Consider the following 23,346-nt stretch of genomic DNA (forward strand, 5'->3'; position numbering starts at 1 on the left):
CTTTCGGGCAGATTTTGTGCGCCTTCGCCGCTGTTCGTAATCTTGAATGCTGTATAGTTGTCTGTAGACTGCCATGAATAGCTTCAAAGGGTTAGCGATAATATTTATGGGAATGAAGTCGGGCCGAAAACCCGCAAATTGTATTTCGCGAGCCATACTGTAGAATTAGCGGCACAGCTCAGCTTCGAAACAATATATTATCACTGAGACTATCTTGCCGATACGAACAAGGTAGTTATTTCTTCGGGTCATAGTGGGCATATCGGTCCTCTTAACACAGAGAGAGAAATAGCTTGACGCAGTTTTCGTCCTGGTTTGGATGTATGTGGGCTAGGTTTAAGAAGCTTGGAAAGAGATGGTTGATCGCGTGGCATTGAAGCATACCCAGTAGTTGTTTCGTTAAATAGATTGAAGCTATAAGTGCTTAGGCATCCTGGACGATGACATTGTTTCATGCAAGTGAATAATTATACGGTCATATTGTGCCCTAGATAGATGTATTACTGTACAATGTATATTCCAGCAAAGTCTCGCAAATACAGTTGAATAGCAATAGAAATGGAAATAAAAAGAAAATATTAGAGAAGAGAAAGAGAAAAAAAAAAAAAAAGTACATGAAAGAAAGCTCTTTTTGCAGAAACAGAAATAAATGAAAAAAAGCAATGCAATAACGACTAGACGCCTGTATATGGTCCACTGCATAAGGGTATCTCATCGCAAAAGATGACTGTAGTTACAATAGATAATGTTGAACAAGAGATAAGAAGGGAAATGCGGAAAGATTAATGTAAAACATTGTCCATAACACCGGTCAAATGCGCAAGGAATGAAGAAGTAGCCTTCGAGCTTACTTTCGAGAAGGCATCAGCTTTCGACCAAGACTCTTGAATGTCATTTTCTGACTGTAAGAAAACATGTTAGCCGACGAAGGTTTGCTATTGGGATATGAGAACAGGGAATCTCACCTCTCATCTTGCCCATCCCAGTTACGAGCTCGAGCACTCGTCTCGATGCCACTCGAAGTCACGGGCCGGCTGGGAGGGTTGATGAATCGTCGAGATTGCTGTGGAAATTAGCATCGCCTTCTTTTCCAAGGATGTAAGCGAGGGGCACTAACCTCCCAGCGAGAATCCACATCCGCTTCATTGATAGAGCGAGAATCCGACGCCGCTCTGTCCTGAGTGTAACCGCTCTTCATGCTAGAGCCTATCGAATTTGATCTCCCAAGTGGCGAAGCACCAGACTGGAATGACCTTCTCGATGGCGAGTCCGAATATTCGCTATTGGAATCTAAGCTCGCCAAACTTTGAGTCTTGTCTGAGGCTGACGGGTTTGCGACGCTGTCAGAGTTCTGTAATACTTGACTGGTATTCGCCTGCTCGCGTTCTCGCATTCTCTTTTGTTGTTGCTTTGAGGGTCGGTTGTACGAGAACTTGTTCCCGAGAATAGCGGGCGCATGTGAGATCAAAGCCTTGATCACATCTTTCTTGAGACGCAAGGCGAGGTCGAGGTTGGACCAGGTCTTGTTGTGGTACTCGAGCACCGGTAACCGGAAAACAAAATCGTGCAGGTCCTCGAGGTTGTGGTCGCCTTTACCCTTGTAACTCAAGCAGAGTACGACATCATGCACCTTAATATGGGCAAGCGTCATGTAATTCGACGCCCGAGACATCATCTGGGAGAGATCATCTGTTCCCTCCTTGGACTTCCCGTTCTTGTCGCGCGAAAGGGTGAACTTCTTGCTCTTTTCTTCAATATCACCCGAGCTGGTCTGAGGCTTCTCGCCGTTCTTCGACAGAATGCGCATGCTGTCGGCAGACCTCTTCTTGGTTAATCCGCCACTAGTCGATGGACGAGTGACTTGCCGAGTCATATCAGCGCCTAATTTGTTGTTGTCCCGAGTGAGCGGAGTTATTCCAAGACCCTTGCGCTGATTCGAGCGGACACTTGGTGCTTTCTTGTCGTCGGATAAGGATAATGTAGCCTGAAGTCGAAGTTCAATATCCCCAGGACCTCTAGTCCCTTGTTGATAGTCTGATGGGAAGTCTCCTTGGGTATATGATGTCGGCGGGGGTTGCGGGCTTTCGTCATCGTCATCCGAATCGTCGATTGGCTGCATGTTCTTTATCATCATAGGCGAGAAACCGCCGTTGTCGAATGCACTCGAACCGACGTTGGGGAAAATATACTCGAAAACCTTTTGCCCAAGTTCGTGTTCCAACTGGACCTTGAGTGGGAACAATGACACCTCGAAGTCGTCCAGGACTGGAATACCGGCGACAGCTTCCAGCATATGCCATTTGACCCTGAGCATGGAATCCTCTGCTCCGTCAAGTTTGCGCGCTTGATCGAGATACGGCACAATGATCTGAGGATATATGGCATCCGAGAGCAAGTTCAAGCCATACAATCGTTCGATCGCGACCTCGTTGTGGTTGGAACCGTCCGAATTGTCAGTGCGGTCATACTCGGCATTCCGGAGTTGTATCTCGATCAACGGCTCCGACTGGTCTTTCATCAAATGCCAAACAACCTCGGAGGCAGATATGTTCCAACGCAGAATGCCATTCACCTCAGACATTGTCGGTTCGGCTCTCCTCTGGGATGAAGTAATAGCCTTCATCATGAAGAACAGCTCATCCTCGCATTTGGCAAGATCATCTTCAAGCGACAATCGATCGTCCCAGCCTCTTTTATCCAGGTGCTTGGCGTGGATCTCGAAATGTTCTTTGATCTCTTCGAGCTGCTGGATACGAGATTGAAGTTTGAACACCATCTCCGGAGCACCTCTGAGGTCGCTGAAGTCGGACGTGAGCATAATCTTTTCTAGGCGCTCATTTCTGACCTTCTCCAGGGGCTCGCTGTAGAGTAGCAGGTCAAGGACGATGATATACATGGAATAATATTCGGCTGAGTCACAAATGGCGCGGATATGGGGAAAGTCAACGAAGATCTGGTCCATTCTAGCTTCGTTTGCGGTTCGGTCGTTATGCGTGCTGGAACCCCCCTTGGCAACCTCATCATTGTACTTCAAGCGAAGGTTGTTGTACTTGTCATACCTCAAGCTAGCCGAAGTCTTTTGCACAATCCGGGAGAAACCAAACGGATTCAACTCGAAGTCGAACATCGCCTCAAGCGTCAACCAAGGAGGCCATGCAGAGCCAGGTGGATTGCCGTACTTGTTGCCAGCGTAGAACTGCAAGTGAGCCATCAGTTTCTTCTGCGTGGCCACAAAGAACTGTGCTCCGTCCATCTCAAGAGAGAAACGACGCTGCACCAGGCCAGATACATCGTCTGACACACGCTCTTTATCCATGATAGATACAACCTTCAGCTGCATACCCTTTGCGGCGACAAGCAGAACAGACTTCTGATTCTTTTCGCTTTGGAGCTGGATCTGCGGCGCGATCAATCGCAAGTGGTAACTGTTTTGAGGTGTGAACTCAGGGGCAATATTAGCAGTCGAATCATCCCTTGAACCCTTTCGCTTGGCAGCATCGGGAGGATCCGCCTGGTCATCGGCGTAAACATAGCGCTTCGCATCACTGAGTAATTGCTCAATACGCTCCTCGACGCTCTCATCATCACCATCTTCGGCTTCAGGCTCGTCTTCTGACTTAGAGGGAGGCTTGGACGGATGACCCGGCTTGTGCTTGCTCTGTTCGGCGACAATATCAAGGATGAATTTGACCGCCCTTCGCGACATGTAGTATACGAACCCTCGTCTCTGGCTGACTTGGTGGCCATACCGCAAAATGATGTTCCTGAGCGCATTATTCCATTTCAATTGCACGTTGTGGATAACGAAACGATTGTTGAAGTCGCTGGCGAACTCATCGTGAGGAGAGGCATACAGTCCACCCAGATAAGACTCTTGGCTTTCGGTTGTTGACTCAGTATCGGTACCGCTTCGAGATGAATTTCCACTGGCGAGGTTTTCAGGTTTCTTTTGCGCTTCCTCCTTGGCGAGATGTCTTTCAAGACGAGTAAGCCCTCCGGAAAGGAAGTTCCGTCTTCTTGAAAGTGACTCTGCCTGGCGGAGATAAAGTTCATGCTGACTCTTCAGGTCAGGGTTATTATCGACATCTCTTGCCATTCGAAGCTCGTGTTCGCCAATCGTACGATCGTAGTTCCGTATCTGCGACTCAACGGTAGCAAGGCGGTCTCGGATCAACTCCATCTGCACCCGACGAGGATCGTTGGTCTCAGACATGACGCATTCATGGGTCTGTTCATTTCCAAATTGGCTATAGCCATCTTCTCCTGGTGCAATTTCTCCATGGTCCGTCTGGCGGAAGTACGTAAAACGCGGAGTGAAGGCCAAAGGTAGGATCTGCGTACGAGGGTTCGACTCTTGCGGCAAGATCCAGTCGAGCTCGACAAAGTCATCCATGTCAATCCAGTCGAGGTTGTGATCAGGAATCGTGAAACGAGACAGGTCGACGGCAGCGACTGGCTGCTGGAAAGAGGATATAATATCGTCTCTGTTTTGCTCGATATCTTCGGCGTTAGTACCCTCAATTCTAGCCGAAACAGCTCGGAAATCCGCGGCTAAAAGGTCCAGCTGGGCTTGGTTGATCCGCATTGCAGTTGCCTTTGTCTCATTTGAAGGTCCCGTCGTGGCTTGTGTGTGAGTCTGTTCTCGTCTTTGGTGGATATCCAGCTTGAAACTGTCTAGTCGAACTTTCAGACCCGTTGAGACCACCGCATCTTCGCCATAGTCCTCACGGTCCTTGTGCTTGTAAATGTGAGCAACAAACAATGGGGCAAAAAGCAACTGGTATTTGACGGTGGCCAGATGACGGTTGAACTTCTTCGCCGCCTTGGTGATGCCCGGCCAGAGAGGACCTTGCCGAACAGGCAATGACATTACTCCAGAGAAGAGGGACCACCAGCTGAAGAAGTGGGTGAAGAACCGTGGAGTCAAATGGACAGTGTTGTAACTTGCTGATGGTTGAACACCGTCCACGGACCAATCTCGACTCTCCGGGGCCACGACTGAGATATTAAGATGGATATAATCACTCCGGAAACCATTGTAGGCATCGTAGTTCTAAATGAGAAAAAAAAAAAAAAAACTGTTAGCCACTCATACAGACCGTAACCAGAGAAGATGCAGTAACATACCGGCTCTACCGACGAATCGACAAATTTGGGGTTTTGGAGAACAACATCATAATGCGGCCTGAATTCACTCGATCGTTTGTCACCGTCAACGATGCGTTCGAAAACCAAGCCAGCACCCCATTTCACGTCGCCAGATAACTTCATCACGACCTTCTTGAAGTGAGCCGCATTCTTCAGATCACTTGACGCCGAGATGCTCTCTAAATCCTGTGCCGACGCTTCGAAAGCGTATCGCGCTTCGTGGCTATAGTCCGGAATAGCTAAAACGTATTCCCCACTGGTAACACTCATGAACTCTGTCGGGTTATCGCTGGTATGGATGTTCCATTTCACGTCCCTGCGCCAACACATTACGAAGCCAGCACCAAAGCCTGTCACAACATACGGATCTCGTGAGCCCTTTAGTCGCAAATGAACGTCTCCGTCTTCCTTCCAGACAACTCGGAGTCGGGAATGGAAACTGAGTCTAATCTTATCCCAAAAACCAACCCTATCGGACGGATCAATTTCGGGCTTGGTGAAGCCTTCGATGATCTTCATCATATCCTGAACCACAGGCTGGTAGGACATACCCCAGGATATGCTTGTTGGGAGATTGGTGTTGATCTCAATTGTCGGATTCGAGTATGTCTTGACAGGAGAGACAGACCGCCAGACATCAATTTCGACTGGAGAGGTCATAGACCCGTCGGGAAGTGGACTCGAAGGCACAAGCTCCAACCTGACCTGTCTAGCCGACTTGTAGTCCCGGAACTCCTCCGCGATGACAAAATCGGTACGAAGCGACCAACTTGGCATCCTTGGGGGTTGCCCGGGACGCAGGGCCGGAATGTGAATCAAGTCTAATGGGTAGTCCCTCAAAGTAACGCGAGCTTCGCCCATATCCAGCTGGATACTCATTGGAATAAGCAAGGCGTATTGCATCGACATGGGCATGCCCTTTCCAATCGTGTGAAGAAATTTCGGATAATCATCGAATGGGAATGAAGGCTTGTCGATGACCAGATTCACGTCACTTATCAGGGCTGACATGAGGCCGGGTCGGTTCGGAATGGCAAGAATAGGCTCTGTGTCCTTCGCGTCTTCGGGGGGCTCGTCGGCTCCAGTAAAGAGACTTCGAATCTCTCTGACGGAGATATCCTGGAAACGAAGCGCAGCGTCGATCTTCTTCTTCCAGTTTGCGGAATTGTGCTCCTGGAGTCGATACCACGCCTTCTCTGCCGATACCTTGGACTCAGAAGAAAGACAGGTCGAACCCTCCGTGTCGTAACGGAATTTCCTGCCTTTCCCATTAGAATCATCGTGGCCATCGGCACTCTTGCTTCTTCGTTTCCCTTCATTGGTGGTTCGCTCACTGCGAAGAGTCCGATGACTCGACTTCGCCCGCAGCCGCGACGAGCCGCGTTGCTGGTTTGATTCTTTGATTTTCTGGACCTTCAAATCGAATGCCTCTTCCCGAGCCAGGCGCTGGCGTTGTTCAAGCAGACCGGTACGGTAAATGCAACCGAGCTTCCATTCGAACGCATCATCCTCCAATTCAAAGAGCAAAGCTTTGCTACGTAGCGATACTCTCGGGACTTTCTTTGGTTCCTCCGGTTCTCTGTCGGTCTCAAGCTCTGCAGGGTGGCCTGTGAAGCGGGGCCGAAGCTGTTTGATCGCTTTGGAGGTATTGATTATATTGTCGAATATGCGATGCATCACCATGTGATGAGGAACGCCCACCCGGATGAAATCGGCCCACATATCTATAGACCTCTCTTCAACTAGGTTTGCTCCTTGCTTCAACTTGATCTTCCGTAGATCAATTCTGACATTGTTCATACTCCCAATCCGTGCCCAAATGCCGTTCAGTTTAGGAGCCTCCGCATGCAATCGCACTAATTGGGCCCTCAGAAAAGGAGCAGAAAGACGATGGGAGCCAGCCGTTACCCCATAGATCTGGAACATCATTTTCGGATCTGACGGCAAGGTGGCCTTAACCTGCACAACGGTAGCCCTCACGTCGATTGAAGTAAGCTCATTCCTCGGTCCTGGTGTGCGTGGTGGGGGCATAGATGGGGCCGCGTTTTTGATATCCGGTGGAGGTTCCTTGTCAGGTTTGTCGGAAGGACCTTGCATGAAAGCATCCTGGAGGACGGACATCGCAATGCCAAGGCAATAGAGCCGATAGAGGGAGTATTGAAGATATATGCCCTTGATCATGGAATTTATATGGAAAATAGGACCCAGGCGGTCGCTCAACGTGCTCAGAGCAACCTCGAATCTCGGAAGGGAGAAGAAAGCCTCAGGTTCTAGGTAGTCGTCGGACTCGATGACGAAGCCCTCAAAGCCTCGAACATGAATCGCCAATCGTCTTCCATCGGCGGCACCCTTCTGCATCTGTCTTGGAGGGGAGGTTGGAGGGAATCGGAATGGCGACTCATCACCAATCGTCGAATGACTGGGAGTTCGCCGCCTGGCGAGGCTAATAACATTTTGTTCTGTTTTTTGAGCCCTGTAATCTGCAGTCCAAGATTGAAGTTGCAATGAAACACCGCGAGAAACGTCCGACACATCTTTGTCGACTCCAGCTATTTCCAAGCTAAAACCTGTGGCTTCAAATTGGAATTTGAGCAACCAGGGGGGCATGCGTCGTAAGATGCTGGGTTTGCGCTCTTCAGCCGGTGATGGCATAATCTTCTTCGGACGTAACACTGCGCTGAACTGCTCAATCACCTGACGTATACCGCGGTTCACTTCTCCGTTGACCATGTGCGCGGAACAAGCATTCAAGGACCCAGAAGCAATAACACAAACTTCTGGAGACGCACTGAGGTGGACTTTGAATTCCATGTTCTCGGTTGTGAGCAAATTATGTTTCACGCCGGACGGAGTCTGGTAGTATAGTTGATGCGAGGCGACACGGTATACTGACGCGAGAGCGTAATGAATACCTCCCTCGGATGAGTGGGATGACTCAATATCAAGCGAGATAGATGAGATGGAGGAGATCAGTAAACTGTAGTCGTCGTCGGAAGTAGCCCCCGAATCTGTCCCAACTGGGAGGACAAATCGAACGACAGGTTCGTGGACAGACAGTTTGATGCTGGCTTTTGGAAGTAGTCGCGATATGATGTGGTGGTTATCCCTCTTCTTTCCGCGAGAAGGGGATGCCCGCCCCTGCACGAGTCCCAAAAGCCGCGAAACATGCTGTGGCTCGAGATCTAAGGAAGGGGATGTAATGACAAGATTCGCAAAAAGAATATTCGTGTTCCGCTCGTCGGGGTTGTAGTTCTCCGTGGAGCTGACGGTCTTCGAAGGCAAGGTTGTTTTGATCGTCGTTGTGGCCATGGGTATGTACAGAATGTTGTCCGTTTCTCCGGAGCTGTCGTCCAAGCTGACCGAAAGTGAAATCGCGGCGAGAAGAGCCTGATGGGCGACATCGGTGCGTTGGAAATACATGCGATGGGCGGGGCTTTTTTGGTCCATTCTATGCAGGTCAACGCCAATCTCGTGAGAAACAATGTTGAGATACATGGGATCCTGGTCTGTTGAAAGGGCTTCGATTGACCGTGACAGTCTGAAAAAGCTTAGAGCAACCTGGATCTCCTGGATCCCACGCAATAGGGAGCTGGCAAGTTCCTTCGAGTCCGCAACTGTCTGTACAATGGCATCATCCCGGCTTCCAGGTTTGTCTAGTTCCTCCACAAAATCGGCAAAGGACATCTCATTTTCGATTTCACTGTCGTTTGTGGACCCTTTGGCGGATCGCTTGAACTGCTGAATACGCCGCATGAAGGATGTCAAATCATCGAATGGGATATGTAAACGCCCGATTTTGGCTGCGACGGAGGCGTCCCGGAGCCCGTCAAGATCCTTATGGAGATGCCCATGGATGTTGAAGCCTACATGGTCCAACAGTTCCGTTGGCTCTCCCCCATCTACCGACAGTAAAACGTTATTGATGTTCATAATCCATTCGGCCGGGCGTTGTTCAAGCGAGCTATCCTTTTTCCGACGGAACACCTTTCCTCTGTCCACCATCTTGCGCCGGGTATCGACAGCCAAGGAGACGGATCCCACCTGAACCTGGCCCACATCCTGAATGCGAAGCGTGGAGTTGACAGCTATGACATCAACCAGGGCCAGCCAATGGATCTGCCGGTGTAGTCGCTTGACTTTTTCCTTGAGCTGTGTCAATGTCTTCCAGGTTTTGCTCCGCGTCGCGTCTGAAGTGGCACTATTTGATTCTTGCTCACTCCGATCCTCCGGCAAGCTGGGAGTCTCGGATCCCTCGAAATGGTGTTCTGTGCCCTTAGTCCTCCCCTTCCCCTTGGACAGATCCAATGTCACCTTCAGGCCTGTCAAACGGACGCTTATCCATGTCGGTTGGGCGAACGATGGGGGGTGTAACGCCAGCCCAAGGCCACGAATTTCGATCTGGACGCCATCTCTCGGTGCGTATGCGATGCGACGAAGGGAAAAGTAACCAATGCGCTGGATGGAGATACCCGTTGCGATCCGGACGATGGCGAAGATGAAAAAGGAGGAGAGGTAGAGCAGGAGGAATCCGACGAGAATCGTAGTCGGATTAAAGAGGGCAATCATCATGCCTCACGCGATCAGTAAAGGGGGTGGAAGCTATACTGATATATCGAATCCGGGAAGGACGAACGAAGCGCGCGAAAGAGGACAGATCATCGAGGTCGTCACGGTCGGTATGGTCTTCACAGGAGTCAATTCGGTATTTCGTGATAAATTCTATCAGTAAAAAAAGGATTGTACACGTCGCCTGGAAAAAGTCGCCCCCCCTCTTCACAAAAGAGGGCCTTTTCCAGGGACAACCGGGAGTGGGCGGAGATAGACGGAGATGGTGGGCGGGTTATATTTAGGAATTAGTTAGGACCGGACGTGCGCACCGGCCTGGAGAGTGACGACGCTGATGACAGAAACAAGAAAGGAGCGTGACAGGAGGACGACGGACATGGCTGTTTGAGAATATGGAGGTCAGCATTCATCCATATAGCGTAGGAGGTAGAGTAGGATCGGGATCCAGAGGAAGGCTACTGATAGACAGCCGATCCGACGGGACGAACCATAGATCTGGCATGTCAAGTGAGAGACGTCAATTGACTAGAGTATTCTAGAATATAAAAGGGGGCAAAGAAGGAAGAAAGAAAAGAAGAAAACCAGGGAGAACAAGAAGGAAGAGAGATAGAGGAAGATTGGAGGTTGAGGGAGAGATGAGGCTCTTTACCCAAAACGGAAGTCCAGGGAGGCTCTTGGCGCTATGGACCAATAGAAGGCGATAAAATAGATGTACAAGTATAATTCTGCAAGTAATGGAGAAAATTGATCAGTTCGATAGTACGTATATAATTACCAGTAGACCGAGTACATATGATGCAAAGGATTTTATACATTGTTCAATGTAAATCTGCACTGCATACATATGTCTCCTATCACCATCCCTATGTACTGCTATGTATTCGTACTTGTACTGCATATCTCTTGCATCACCTCCCGGAGCCGGTCCAACACTTTCTCCGACTCCTCTTTCCGGAGCATCACGTTGGACGACTTCAACGCCAGCACAATTTTGGTTGGTCTGGGATACACAATCAGATACACTGTTTTGAACGGTGGGATTTTAAAGTACATATGGGGCAGTTTTCGACAGTGCAGCCGGCCAATTTGTCGCTCCGGTTCGGGGATGAAGTTCTGGAACTTGACCACCGAACCAGGGAGATCGGCAGTAGTATCTCCTGGCCTTTTGCTGAATATGTCCCTCCAGCAAGTAGTCTCAAAATCGATACATCCCGCGTGCTGAGACTGGATGGTCCGAAGCAGATCGTATATGGAGCTTGATAACATGCTCCGCGGAACCCGCACCGGGATCACGTTGAAACATGGGCCGATTATGTCATCGATTCCGGGCAGCGACAGGTTGCGGGTGTTGACAAATTGACCAAAGACGAGATCATCTGTGGTTCCAGTGTACTCCTGCAGGACAATTGCCCAAGCAGCTTTGATCACGGTGGCCACGGTTATCCCAGCCGGGGGTATGAGGAGAGGGATATCCACTTCGAAGGCTGTTCGTTGCTCGTCTGGTACTGGCACTTCTTGGAACGGAGCTGGTGTGATATTCGAGCCTTCAAGAAGGTCATGCCAGAAGTTATTTGCAGCGGGTTTCCTCTGCCGGGAACACTCCCGGGCATAATCGGAGTAATCGGACACAACATGGATGTCCCGGCCGTCGTAGGCAGCCCAAAGGTCAGAAAGCAGTCTTGGAAGGCAGACCGCATCATACTGAGCATGGAGAATTCGAAAATGCAAAATAGAATGCTCTGGTGCATCTTGGATTAATTTAAACTCCAGCCTGGGCTCGTCCGCGCGATATGGCTGCTGCAAATCGGCCTCACGGTATGCAAGAGCATAGCTCAGCGCGTCCTGACCCGTCGAAGTATGGACAGAAAAGCGAACGTCTACATGGCGCAGGACAACCTGGAGCATTGTGTCGCGGAATGGGACAAACACAGAACGCAAAATGGTATGGTTCGTGACGAGGGCTTGGCACGCGAGATGGAGCTGGGCTGCGTCAACAGGGCCAGTTAATTCAAACAAATGATAGTCAAGTTCGGGCCAGGCCGCCATGTACTCCTGCTCATCATGTGTCGGGAGAACGTCCTCGATATTTGCAGCGTCCCAGGACGCCGGGAGATTGGCGAGAAGGTCAGTTCGTAAATTCTCGAATGGGTCCGTGGTCAGATCGTCAAACATCGGAGCTGCACTGTCACTCATGCTTCGATGGCACAACGCAAGCGTGGACATAGATGGCTGCCGGAGCACATCAGCCACGGTAATGTGCAAGCCGCTCTTGTGGACTCGCGTCACTAATTGACGGGCAAGGATTGAGTTGCCTCCAAGGTCCAAGAAATTGGCCTGCATCCCAATGGTGTCAGGCGGGAGACTAAGCACCTCAGCACAGATTCGCTGGAGGATTATCTCCTGTTCCGTGACAGGAGCTTGGTGGGCAGCCTCGTTATAAGTGTACGTGAGGAGGTCTTTACGGCATAGCTTCGAGGCTTCCTCGCGCAACAATCGTCGGTGCAGCTTGCCAGTAGGCGTCCGTGGAAGAGCGGTAGTCGCAACGATGGCTGATGGAACCATAAAACTGGGGAGAACATTGCTGAGGTTCAACAAGGTGATTTGTGCCTTTTGGCGGAATTCTTCGTTAGGGGGGACGAAAAGGTTTTCAGCTCGGTTGTGGTAATGCAGTGATGGCCCAGGCTTTTCAACTGGCACAAAGGCAACCAGCATGGGATCGCGCTGCGAGTTGTCAGATGGTACAACCACCTCTACTACCACTGGCTCTTTGATATCGTCGAATTGTGCATACAAATGGTATTCAATCTCAGAGAGCTCAACACGTTGGCCTCGAATCTTAATCCGTGTTCCCTTACGGCCAAGCAAGTGTAGTGCGCCGTCTTTTGGGTTGTATCTGACAAGGTCACCAGTCCTCAGGAACCGACCATGACCATCCGGACGGACTTGCTTAAGCCAAGCGGGGTCCTCCAGAAATGTCATATGATTTTGTTCCTCGTTATCTATGTACCCCTTGCTCACACAGGGCCCTTCAAAGAGCATCTCCCCTTCAGCCCCAATTGGCATGAGGATGTTCGGATCATGACGACTGACAACCCAAGGCGTGGCGCAGAACGGTCGATTAAATCTGCAACTAGTGCAGCTGGGGCCATTGCGACTAGCAAACATACCGCCTTTGGAGTTCTCGGACAATCCGTATAGTGAAAGGAGGGAGATGCCACTTCGTTGCCATTTTGTTACCTCGGCTGTATCCATAGGTTCACCCACGGTGATCAAGGTCTGTAGTCCAGGGATATCTGCGGGTTCCAGAAGACGAAGAACAGATGGCGTCAGCTTGGCCCAATTCGCATTGAGCGCACGGATTGCACCGGCCAGATCGTTCTGCAACTGGTCATCAGACGGTGAGCAGACACAGGCGCCCTGGGTAAGAGGAGCGATCTGGTCTGTTAAACTAATGATAAATGCGTGAGAGGCAAATTGGAACACGCGGGATTGAGACGTCAACCCGGATTGTTCGCAATAAGCATCGAGGCCGCTGCAAAAGGCCGTGTGATCCATCACAAACCCTTTGGGCTCGCCTGTGGAGCCGGACGTGAATCCAGCATATAGACTGTTATGAGGTCGACCTGTCTTAGTTTGTGAATAGGCTGTGGTGGAAGTCTTATCCTGCTCTTGAATGCTGGGCACTATCAAAACCGGGGCATTGAGCTCTCCTGCAACTGCAGCATGTTTTGGCGATACTAACAGTACCCGCGGTTGAGCCTTGCGGCACATTAGGGCCAGACGCTGCACTGGCTGCGAGGCATCCATCAACACCAACGCTCCCCCGGCCTTCATCACAGCCAATATTGTGACGCTCGTCCACATAGACTTCTCCATGAGCAGGCCAACAAATTGATCCGGCCCGACTCCGGCTTCAACCAAGCGATTGGCTAACCTGGATGCTTGTGCATCCAACTCAGCATACGTGAGTGCGCCATCCCAAGCACAAACTGCGGGGGCAGATGGTTGTTCTTCACAGCGTTCCTCAATGAGACGGTGGCAAAGTGTCTCATTGCGTCGAGGCGCTGTCACTGTATTCCAGTGGAGAATCTTTTCGAGTCCTTCGGGACTTGTCGCTTGGAGCTCAGCGAGAGTAACCTTGCGGTTCTGTATGATGCGGGTAAAGACGTGGCGCAGTTGAAACAACATCATTTGCACTGTCTCTCGTACAAGGAGCATGCTGTCAAATATGGTCTGGATCTGGACTCCCTCTTTTCGAATCCGACAGACTATTGCGAGAGGGTATAAAATCTCGTTTTCGCCAAGGCTTTCATCGCCATCATCTCGAATAACCAAGACATTCTGGAACTCGTCCAGGGTTTTGTCGGATTTGCTGATAACGTCTTCCGCCTGGCTCAATGCCGCTATAACTGGTCCCTCACGTTGCAGTCTCAAAGGGCATGACTGTACGGCTGATTGCGGCTGCGCCAGACCAAACAGAACATCGTCCGAATCTGTATAACTGGACAATACCGTTCCCCATGCCACCGTTAAGCTCGGGACAGCGTTGATCACGCTACCATCCTTGTGATCTGCGATTGTCAGATCGATCCTCTCTGTCGTCGAAACTTTGTAGCCATCATGCGGCATTCTTGGAAACCTTGACGGCTCGAAGTCTTTCAAATAGATCATTGTGCACTATGCTTCGTCTCCCTTTTCCGTTTCGATAAACTTCAGTCGTTTATTTCTGGCGTACAGAAGGTATTTGTATCTGTACATGCTGATACCACTTTTTCTTCCAGTTTCAAGGCATGATCCTTGTATGTTCTGGTGCTGATGTACTACAACGCTGTCCGATATTTCAACGCCGATGTGCGGATTTGGAGTTTGACAAGGTCCCTTCCTGTTGCTCCTCAGAGTATCACTACTACGATAGGGCCTCGTAATAGTAGTATGTTTCTGTGTAATTCACAGTGCATCCTGTATACAGGAATACGTAGAATTACGTGGTGACATCCCGGCATGCTAGTACCTTGTGTACTTGACAGATAAGCCATAGTTGATGATATTCTACTGAGTATGGATTACATTGTACGTTGTCCTATCCTTCAAGTAAGACGTGCTATGAAAGAGGACGAGTCTAGCAGACCTCGGCATGGCAAAAATAGAAAATTCATGCTGGGCAGTCGCATACTCTTAGCACTGGAGGATAGCTACATTCACCAGACTTAGCGATACGAACAAAACTCCCAATTCGCACAAACAAAGCCATCAGATATTAGCATTCTCCCGCCCAGTAAGAATCCGATCATTCGCCATCTCACCCCTCAAAATCCCAAACTTAGCCTTGATCCAATTCTCGCTCGTCAAAACACCCTCCTCCCCAGCCACCGGCAAAGCTGACGATCCAAGCAAGGGTACCATAGGCGCCTGGTTCTCCGGGCGCATCAAAAAAGCAAAACTATACCGCTCATTCATACCCTTTCCAGGAAGCGAAGCCACCCGGTGCAAGACACTGCGGAACAATCCACCTGTCCAGAGACTCATCGCGTCTCCAAGGTTGACCACTGCATGGTTCTGCTTGGGCATTATGTATAGCCAGTCGTCGCATCCATCTGGCTTTATCTGTAGGCCCGGGGAATCGGCAAAGAGCATGGTCAGCGAACCCAAATCGGTGTGCGGTGTCTGGGGGACGCGGAATTCTGAGTCTCCTTCGCTGGAGGGGGCGTATTTGAGAAAGCGGAGGATATCCGGGGCTGGGGTGTCTGGTCTGTGGAATATGTCAAAGGAGTGCGAGTCCGGGAGGTCGAGGGAGTCGGATAGGGAGCCAAAAATGTGCTGGGCAATTTCGAGGCAGGTGAGGATGAAGTTGCGGAGGAGAGACATGTTGGTTCCTAGGATTGGGGGGTGGGGGAATGGGTTGAATGCTAGGATCCCATTTCGGGGGATCTGTAGCGTCGTTAGCTGACGGAACGAATATAAGGCAAGATTGGACGAACAGCATAGCTCTCAAATCCATCACGCTCACCTTTGATACCCCCAATGTTACGCCTGATGGGCTTGTATCTGGTATTACATTAGCAGCAATGACAGGTAATGTACTGAGAGGGAAACGGACCCGTTGAGCTTCAGCTCTCCAATCTTGTCAACATCATATCGCAACTTCTCCTCCAAGCCGATATTGAACAAAGACCGGCTCAGACTATAGATGTCGTCAGTCAAATTGGCAAGATCGAATTCATTCTGGTCCTCGCTGAAATCGAGATAGAATATGCCGTCCTCTGTGGCAGCAGCATAGAGCTTCTTTTTTTCTTCGGGAGAACCTCTGCAGAGATCGTGAAGATGGATAGTCTTGAGAGAGGCAAAAAGCGAAGGTGCGACATCGAGCTTCATTGTGAGTTTCACTTAAAGATATATTTAGAGATAGTAGATTCAGTTCGAATGACTAGATATATAGCCCTATATAGTAGTCTGCCGTGTGATACCGCTGATACCCTAAGACAAGGCTAGACTGCTGCATCCTAATCTCGGGTATGCGCATTGCCAATTGCGGCCCTGACTGCTGCTGAAACTACAAGGGGTACGCAGTTGTACAAGCAGCCTACGTCAGCTACACCTACGTCGGCTACATCTCACCGCTGCTTCAAAACAAAGAAAGAATAGTATGTGTGCACAATCACCATTCTATTATAATTATACTATAGCCGTGATATCGCCTTACTGTACTGTAGCGCACACTCGCGACGATTATGATAGATCTCGGTATTTCTTTCAATCCATGGATTGTCTACACATTCGGTTCTACATGAATATCGATCTTCTCCTTAAAAGAATATCGTACAAAACCAACCCACCGAGAATCGCGACATTGATGTGGTTGAGTTTCTTTTGGCCTGATTCTTGAAATACAAGCGAAGCACTGGACTCAAAGTCGATTCCTGTCCATTGCTGCCATTGTTTACTCGTGTCCCGCACAAGCATGCTCTGTCAGGCAACTTTGATAAATTTGCCACCCAGTTGGAAGTGTTTGCGCATCCATGGATCAAATTGCTTGCTCGTTGTAGGCTCTAGGCCGGGATTGTCTTTGTGATGGTGGCCGTTATTTTGTTATCGCCGCTGCTGCCGTCATCAGCCATCCACTGGATATAGTCCGACATGAGGATGCTTGGGCTTTATCGTAGGCCGCAGCAGCACGACCAGCATCCGAAGTCCCCCATCAATTGCGACTTGCTTCATCCGGGGAAGTGCCTCTGCTATCCCTTTCTGGCGACGATCCGGTCGGACGGAGACAAACACTGCTGATAAGGCATTCGGCGGAAATCTGGATCGGCTGTTTGCAACATCCTTCTGCTACTCTGGGGTAAGGATGAGTGGCTCTAACAGCAGACTTCTCGAGCAAAAAATTGCTGCACCCGTATGCAAGGACCGTATCAAAACCACCATCTGGCAGGGTACTCAGCACTTTGTGGTTCTAAGAGACTACTGCATCAAGGTGAAGGGTAGCGACTTCAAATGTGGCCACGAATAGTTACTAATTTAGAAGGCTTTCTCTCCCTTCATGATTTGCTGGAATAAAATATCATATGATCTTCAAAGTCTATCTGGAAAGATCTAATGATCGACGCAACCATGTACCTACCCATTACATCTACAGCATCCTGCTTTCGCACACCAATTGCAACTTGCTCAGTAGTGAGATGGATTCATGTACCGTGAAGAACCATGGGATGCAGTATGCCAGGACCAGTTGCGAAGCGTCTTGGGGTTGGTATTGATATCTCCAGGTCTTTTCTTAGAAAACTACATTACCGGTTTTGAGTACAATAAATGCATGAATTTGTATTCTTGCACCATTGCACCAATCAGCTCAAGGGATCAGATCTCCGATCTTCGATAAAGTTGGCAAGCATGTGGGGCACCCGCAGTCCCGGAAGTGGACCCGAGACGGCGTAATACGGCTTACAATTTAATATACCATCAACAAATCACATTTGAATATGTGGGGATCATGTGATTTCTACTGCGGCTGAACTTTTGTGCTCCTTTCAGCTTTGTCTTCTTTTTTCTTCAACATCTCGACTTGAACCTCACAGTAATTATGGCGCTCAATCATGGTGGAAAGATGCCTTGGGGCTATAGTTGGCGCTCCTCCCGATGGCTGATATTCTCGACAATGACCGTTGCGTTGTTTGCAGGTAAGATACTCATCTGATAGCTGATAGTCCCGGGTTGTTTCACTAATCGTGGAATACAGAGACGTTCCTATTTGGATTCCTAGTTCCCATATTAAGCTACATGCTGGAGGGTCGTTTGCATCTCGATCCCTCCCGAACACAAGCTCTCACCTCGAGTTTGTTCACCGTCCACGGTTTTTCTGGGCTCGTCTCTGCTCCCATTATAGCACATTTTGCCGATAAGTCACCGAATCGAAAAATACCTCTCTTGATTGCCCTGGCGGGATGTTTCTTGGGCACTCTCATGATTGCATTGACTCACTCGCGTATGTCGCCGTCTTCTCTTTAACACCAACAGTGGTTTCTCGCGCTGACAATTCTGAACAGTCGTGGTCCTTTTCGTTGGACGCATTTTCCAGGCAATTTCGGGATCTGCAGCATGGGTGGTCGGCTTTGCTGTGATGTCTGATATAGTTCCCGTTCATGATCTGGGTAAAACCATGGGGATTGCCATGTCATTCGTGACTGCCGGTATTGTAGGAGGTCCCATGGTTGGCGGTACCATATTCCAGCTGTTTGGCTACTGGCCAGCCTGGTCAGTTCCACTCACAGTGCTGGTGCTCGACATCATCGCCCGTTTAATCATGGTTGAACCGCGAGCTCTGCAACCTACTCCGTCATATTCTGGAAATCCCGACAGTGCTCCTGTAGAAACAACAGGCTTGCTTTCGCGGAACTCTCCGAATAATGCGCAAAATATTAATGAGAATGTCAGTGATGAAACGGTTCTGAAACCACATAGTGCTCCTCGAGGGTTCTATCGTGTTATGCTCCGTGAACCGCGCGTGTGGACCGGATTGGCAAGTTTATTGATGACTTCTAGCCTCATGTCTAGCTTCAATAATACGCTTCCCGCACACCTCCGGGATGCCTTTGGTTGGGGAAGTTTGCCAATTGGAATGATGTTTCTCTGCTTGCAGGCCCCGTCCATGGTTTTGGGGGGTCCGTTTGGCATGATCCGGGATCGCTATGGTTTGCGCATTCCAAATGCCATCGGCTGGTTCCTATCAGCTCCTCTACTCTGGCTATTAGGTATTGCAGGAAATCCTAATTTCCCGTGGGTTGGTGATGTTGCTCATGGAAAGTCTTTATTTATCTGCTGTATGGTTGGGTTGGGCACGTCCTTGATCCTTGTGCGTGGTGCAGGTGCTATTCAATTGACATGTAAGATCCCTCCTCTTTATGAGGTATCTAAAAACGAATCCCTAACCCATCATTGTATCACAGGCGTGGTAAGAGAACTACAAGCCAAAGATCCCCTTATATTTGGACACCAGAGTGGCAGCTCGCGCGTCTTCTCCACGGCCGAAGTTGTTTATAGTCTTGGAATGACAATTGGGCCTATGATATCCGGTTTACTCTTTGAGAAGGTGGGCTTTCATTTAATGAACGTCGTCTTTGGTAAGTATAGCCCCGATTCAAATTTATTGTCTCCTGCTATTGCTAACGTCAATAGCTATTACATGTGTTGCAATGGCCAGCCTTTCTTTTACATGGCTTGATGGTAAACCTGAGCCTTCAGTTCCTGAGTCTGAAGCTTAATTTACTATATATAAAATCTGAGTTATGAGTAGTGGAACGAGTGCCAAAAGCGTGACGGCCTAGTCACGCTGGCTGGCTATCAGGTGAGATGCAGTTGTTTGCTTTTGATAACTACAGCGTTACCTCCTATCTTCCTCTTCATGTCAATTATTCTCATTGATAGCTACCTAGATAGAACACATGAGTTGGATGTTCCATTATCCTAGCTGAGCCCGTGACAAAAAGTTTTGTTAGAATAAAATTACACAGTATAACCATGTCCATGTTTGTAATTGTGATTGACATCCCTGCTTCCATATCAGGCGTTCTTTTTGTACCATGTTTGTATTCTTAAAAATACAACAGTGGCTCCGAATGCGCAGCTATGCTCAGCGGCGTCCCCGAGAACAAGACGGCCCTAACGCCAATTGATCTGCGGACCTGTAAGAACAGTGTATTGCGTTTAAATCAAATCTGATATAATAATCAATGTTACTTCAGGATCTACCTTAGCCGAAGTCTCAATTTTATTTAGACATCATTACGTACATCATCGCGAACCTGCGGGTTGATCTTCATTGCAGTGACACGGGAGATCCTTATGGAAAGTCTGGGCTTGCTAGATGCATAGGTAAGACGTCATTGCGCGTAGTAGGCATGCATTGATTTATACAAGTGCAGGTGCAAATGATCGCTACTACACGCACCAGCCCAAAATAAGCGATGCCAAGCAACTAGTTACCTAGCAAACAAACAACACCCAATGATGATCAATCCTTACAGACAACCGATGTAATCCATGAAGCCCCATCACTAACTGCACACAGCCTACCAGGGCTGCATCGCCAAGTTCCCAATCCCAAAAATTGTCCATTGACAGCATGGTACGTCCCGACCTTATGGCATGATACCGACTGTCCCGATCCGAGCGTCACGTCATACAAGGGTTGGTTGACCTTGCGCTGTACGACGTACAGGGTTAACCCTGGTTTTGGCTGGGCGTCTCGCAATTCCTCCAGTCTCACTTGCCAGTCTGCATGGCTGAGTTGATCGCCAAACTGGATGCCGTCGCCTTTCCCACTCCGAATAGGTTTTAGAATGTATTCGTCTTTCAGCTGTTCTGATGCACTGGACCGGTCAATCAGGTCCTCGAGTTCCGGTGATCCCGGGAGGATAGTGTATGCAATGCCTTTCTCGAGATGCGCGGCCTGCTCAGCCGAGAGGATGCTTCTCGTCACCAATGACTCTAGCTCTTGTAGGACAATTCCGAGCATTCTTTTGTCGTGTGTGAGGAAGATTGCCCGCATGTCATTGAAGCACCGGAGACTTATCTGCCGCTTCAGCTCGGGTGATAGTGCGTGGAGCTCATGTTGACGAAGCTCCAGGCCGAGCTGGTGGATTTCTTCGATTTTCTCTCCATGACGGGAGTGCTGGTCTGGAGTAAGGCAGCATAGCTTATAGCTATTGTGTCCCTCCCGTTGGGGGATTACTCGGAGACTGTTGGGAGTGATCAAACGTGTCTTGATACCAAGATGGTGACAGAATTCAACAAACATGTGAACGTCAATGCCATGCTCTTCGCCTTTCACGATATGTAATGGCATGCTGCGGTCGAATTGCCCCAGCAGTCCTTTCAGAATCTTGGAAAGGATTAGCTCTCTGTATAGGCAAGGGAAAGTCAATTCTACCTACCGTTCCTGGGTCTGCTGCATTGACTAGTCCTCTCTGCTCGACATCAAACACTGAGTATGCTTCTTGACTAAACACGGTGTGCATATAGCCATTCCAGCAGAAACGAGCATTGATCTCGCAAATATGGAAGTTTTCACTGCCCTGATCCGCATCATGCTCCAGGAGGAAATCCGGTCTCCAAGATCCTTGACACTCTTTGTACGGTCGTAGAAGTTTGTTCTGGTACAACCACTATGATAGAAGAATCAGATACTGGTTTCCATAAAAGCATTCTAAAAGAAACTACTTACACGCAAAAGATCTTCTTCCTCTGGCTCCAAGGGCATTCGTTCCGGAAACCGTGCCCCTTCGTCCGTCCACCAACGCTCAATTATATCCTCAATGGCAAGAGACAAGGCTTCATGCAGGTGGATCAGTTGATCCAAGTGCTGCTTCGTCACCAGGACCGGATGGGGACAGGCAGAGTCGAGTGATCCGTTTGGCCATGAGGAAGACCAGCTTTTGAGCTTGGACACATATCTGTCTCGATTGTCTTTGTGGATGTTGACATCGACGGTCTCTGCTGAAACAGGGAAATAATCATTTGTCTGCGGGGCCAGACAGATTTGTTGGAGTTGGTGGTTAGCTTCAAGCTTTCTCATGTTGACTGTGGCTGGTAAATCCTTGGTTGTAAAAAAGAAGTTGAGCGGACCATGTCCAGGATAGCTGTTTATATTTCCCTATGCTAGACCTTAAAGGGGTAATACAACGAAGAATCTAGTTTCTTTGCCGAGGATTACAGTTTTTATTCAGGTATTGTAAATTTCGCTCTTGCTTACTTCCTATTTCACAATATCAAGCAATGCATTTTCTAATAGACGCCCATAACGAAAGGATACCTGCAAATCATGCACTTGACAAACCAGCCGGGCCGAATGGCGTCGCATCCCATCGCACACGTCGCAAGTGCCGACGAAGATCTCTCACTTCATTCCTGGCATGCAGCCATCGTCTGTTGTCCATAATGATGATCGACCCCCGTGGAAGTCCCTGTGGCGTCAGGTGGAGAGCCTGCTCCTCTGCATTCTCACCAGAAAGAACTATTTTCAGCTCCTCTAATGCCTTGGCTGCATTTTCTGTCAGGGGATCCGTGATATCGTCTCGGAAACGCAATTGACTGTAACCCGGATACACCGCGAGCATATTACCCCTGATATGTTTCTGCCCATCTTCCTTAACAAATTCTGGGGGCACTGTGATCCGGTAATTATGGCTTGAAAGCCCTTCCTGCGCAAATGGGGAAAGAAAACGCAGGAGATGATCTACTTTCAACACCGACAACGTTCCACCACCGCATCGATCAGGCTGCAGGACCTGCAGGGCAAAGTACCGTGGTGGACTGTCTTCGTAGCTGCAGTCTGTGTGCCACTCAAACCCCTGCATCGTCTCTGATCGGGCCTGATGACCATGACTCTGAAAGCTCTCCGGGCTGGGGCGGACGTCCCAGAACCAGCCTCTCTCCGCGCTGTGGGCAATGGGGAGGCCGTGGTTATGGTGTTTATGGAGGTTGGAGATCATGGTCTGGAGAAAATGGCTGTCATCGTCGGCGAAGCCGAGATGCAATTGGAGTATCCCTTTGTCTTGGAGGGCTTGGTGGACAGTTCTCAGGTACTTGGCTTGAGTGGCATACTCTAGATTTGAGACGTTGATAAGAGGAACTAGCTCGGAGATCCTTTGATTTCCTGTTTATCAATTAATTAATATGTCACGCATATGAATCTGCCAAGTCTCCAGTTTCGATGGACTTACTGATAGGAACATTAACGCTCTTTACAGCCCGGGCACTGGACGTAGAGAGGGAACGAGCAAGCCGTTGCATCTTACCATGGATGAAACACTTGGGCAGGAGATAGTTTGGTTGTATTACTTGTTTCCAACAGGAATGCTCTATCTGATGGTTATTTAAATATAGTTCCTGTGTACGGTCTCGTGTGATGTTTGACTGCCCATCACTCAATATACAAGCCAGATCCCTGTTTCCTTGGCCATAATGTCGCCATGTCTATTCCATATCTAGTCGCAGCTGAATATACATGTATAGTCGGTGTCGCTTTATCGTATTCTGTGTGACCTAGATGTCATATTTGACCTCCATTAGTAATTCAGCAAATCCTCAAGTGTAGATCTCTTCAGCCGAACAGCATTGGGAATCACAAATGTGATATCT

General features: G+C 49.2%; 7 protein-coding genes across 7 annotated transcripts; 1 reads left to right on the forward strand and 6 right to left on the reverse strand.

Moving 5' to 3' along the window:
* Positions 1-367: 367 nt before the first annotated feature.
* Positions 368-913, reverse strand: EURHEDRAFT_355492 (uncharacterized protein). The gene has a single exon (XM_040778456.1). It carries the CDS (start codon positions 700-702, stop codon positions 415-417), a length of 288 nt encoding a protein of 95 aa, XP_040640239.1. The 5' UTR covers positions 703-913; the 3' UTR covers positions 368-414.
* EURHEDRAFT_355495 (FMP27 family protein) lies at positions 652-9,967 on the reverse strand. The gene is made up of 4 exons (XM_040778457.1): positions 5,128-9,967; positions 1,118-5,053; positions 966-1,063; positions 652-902 (listed from the first exon to the last, which is right to left on the reverse strand). The coding sequence occupies exons 1-4, from the start codon at positions 9,715-9,717 to the stop codon at positions 848-850; spliced, it is 8,679 nt and encodes a 2,892-aa protein (XP_040640240.1). The 5' UTR covers positions 9,718-9,967; the 3' UTR covers positions 652-847.
* Positions 9,968-10,881: 914 nt separating this feature from the next.
* Positions 10,882-13,992, reverse strand: EURHEDRAFT_440773 (acetyl-CoA synthetase-like protein; the record flags this gene model as incomplete). The annotated part of the gene is made up of 1 exon (XM_040783469.1): positions 10,882-13,992. A coding segment is annotated over one exon (3,111 nt), but the record flags the coding sequence as incomplete, so codon positions are not given.
* Positions 13,993-14,964: 972 nt separating this feature from the next.
* Positions 14,965-16,086, reverse strand: EURHEDRAFT_452984 (putative oxidoreductase, 2OG-Fe(II) oxygenase family; the record flags this gene model as incomplete). Its single annotated transcript, XM_040784079.1, has 2 exons — positions 14,965-15,657; positions 15,796-16,086. The coding sequence occupies 2 exons, from the start codon at positions 16,084-16,086 to the stop codon at positions 14,965-14,967; spliced, it is 984 nt and encodes a 327-aa protein (XP_040640242.1).
* A 1,729-nt stretch (positions 16,087-17,815) lies between these two features.
* Positions 17,816-19,429, forward strand: EURHEDRAFT_452937 (MFS transporter; the record flags this gene model as incomplete). The annotated part of the gene is made up of 4 exons (XM_040784074.1): positions 17,816-17,888; positions 17,948-18,193; positions 18,255-19,091; positions 19,155-19,429. The coding sequence occupies 4 exons, from the start codon at positions 17,816-17,818 to the stop codon at positions 19,427-19,429; spliced, it is 1,431 nt and encodes a 476-aa protein (XP_040640243.1).
* A 789-nt stretch (positions 19,430-20,218) lies between these two features.
* On the reverse strand, positions 20,219-21,781 carry EURHEDRAFT_452983 (uncharacterized protein; the record flags this gene model as incomplete). The annotated part of the gene is made up of 3 exons (XM_040784078.1): positions 20,219-21,088; positions 21,141-21,371; positions 21,431-21,781. The coding sequence occupies 3 exons, from the start codon at positions 21,779-21,781 to the stop codon at positions 20,219-20,221; spliced, it is 1,452 nt and encodes a 483-aa protein (XP_040640244.1).
* A 244-nt stretch (positions 21,782-22,025) lies between these two features.
* On the reverse strand, positions 22,026-22,998 carry EURHEDRAFT_529961 (Clavaminate synthase-like protein; the record flags this gene model as incomplete). Its single annotated transcript, XM_040787132.1, has 2 exons — positions 22,026-22,861; positions 22,929-22,998. 2 exons carry the CDS (start codon positions 22,996-22,998, stop codon positions 22,026-22,028), a joined length of 906 nt encoding a protein of 301 aa, XP_040640245.1.
* Positions 22,999-23,346: the final 348 nt, after the last annotated feature.

This window comes from Aspergillus ruber (assembly GCF_000600275.1).
Source record: "Aspergillus ruber CBS 135680 unplaced genomic scaffold scaffold00008, whole genome shotgun sequence".
Classification (NCBI taxonomy): domain Eukaryota; kingdom Fungi; phylum Ascomycota; class Eurotiomycetes; order Eurotiales; family Aspergillaceae; genus Aspergillus; species Aspergillus ruber.

What these genes read in the sequence shown, in the direction of transcription:
- EURHEDRAFT_355495 (XM_040778457.1), bottom strand. Translation starts at nt 9,717, where the DNA reads ATGATGATTGCCCTCTTTAATCCGACTACGATTCTCGTCGGATTCCTC. An exon ending in ATGTGGATTCTCGCTGGGAG is followed by an intron (nt 1,064 to 1,117) that starts GTTAGTGCCCCT and finishes TAATTTCCACAG; the next exon opens with CAATCTCGACGATTCATCAA. An exon ending in TGGGATGGGCAAGATGAGAG is followed by an intron (nt 903 to 965) that starts GTGAGATTCCCT and finishes GTTTTCTTACAG; the next exon opens with TCAGAAAATGACATTCAAGA.
- EURHEDRAFT_355492 (XM_040778456.1), bottom strand. Translation starts at nt 702, where the DNA reads ATGCAGTGGACCATATACAGGCGTCTAGTCGTTATTGCATTGCTTTTT.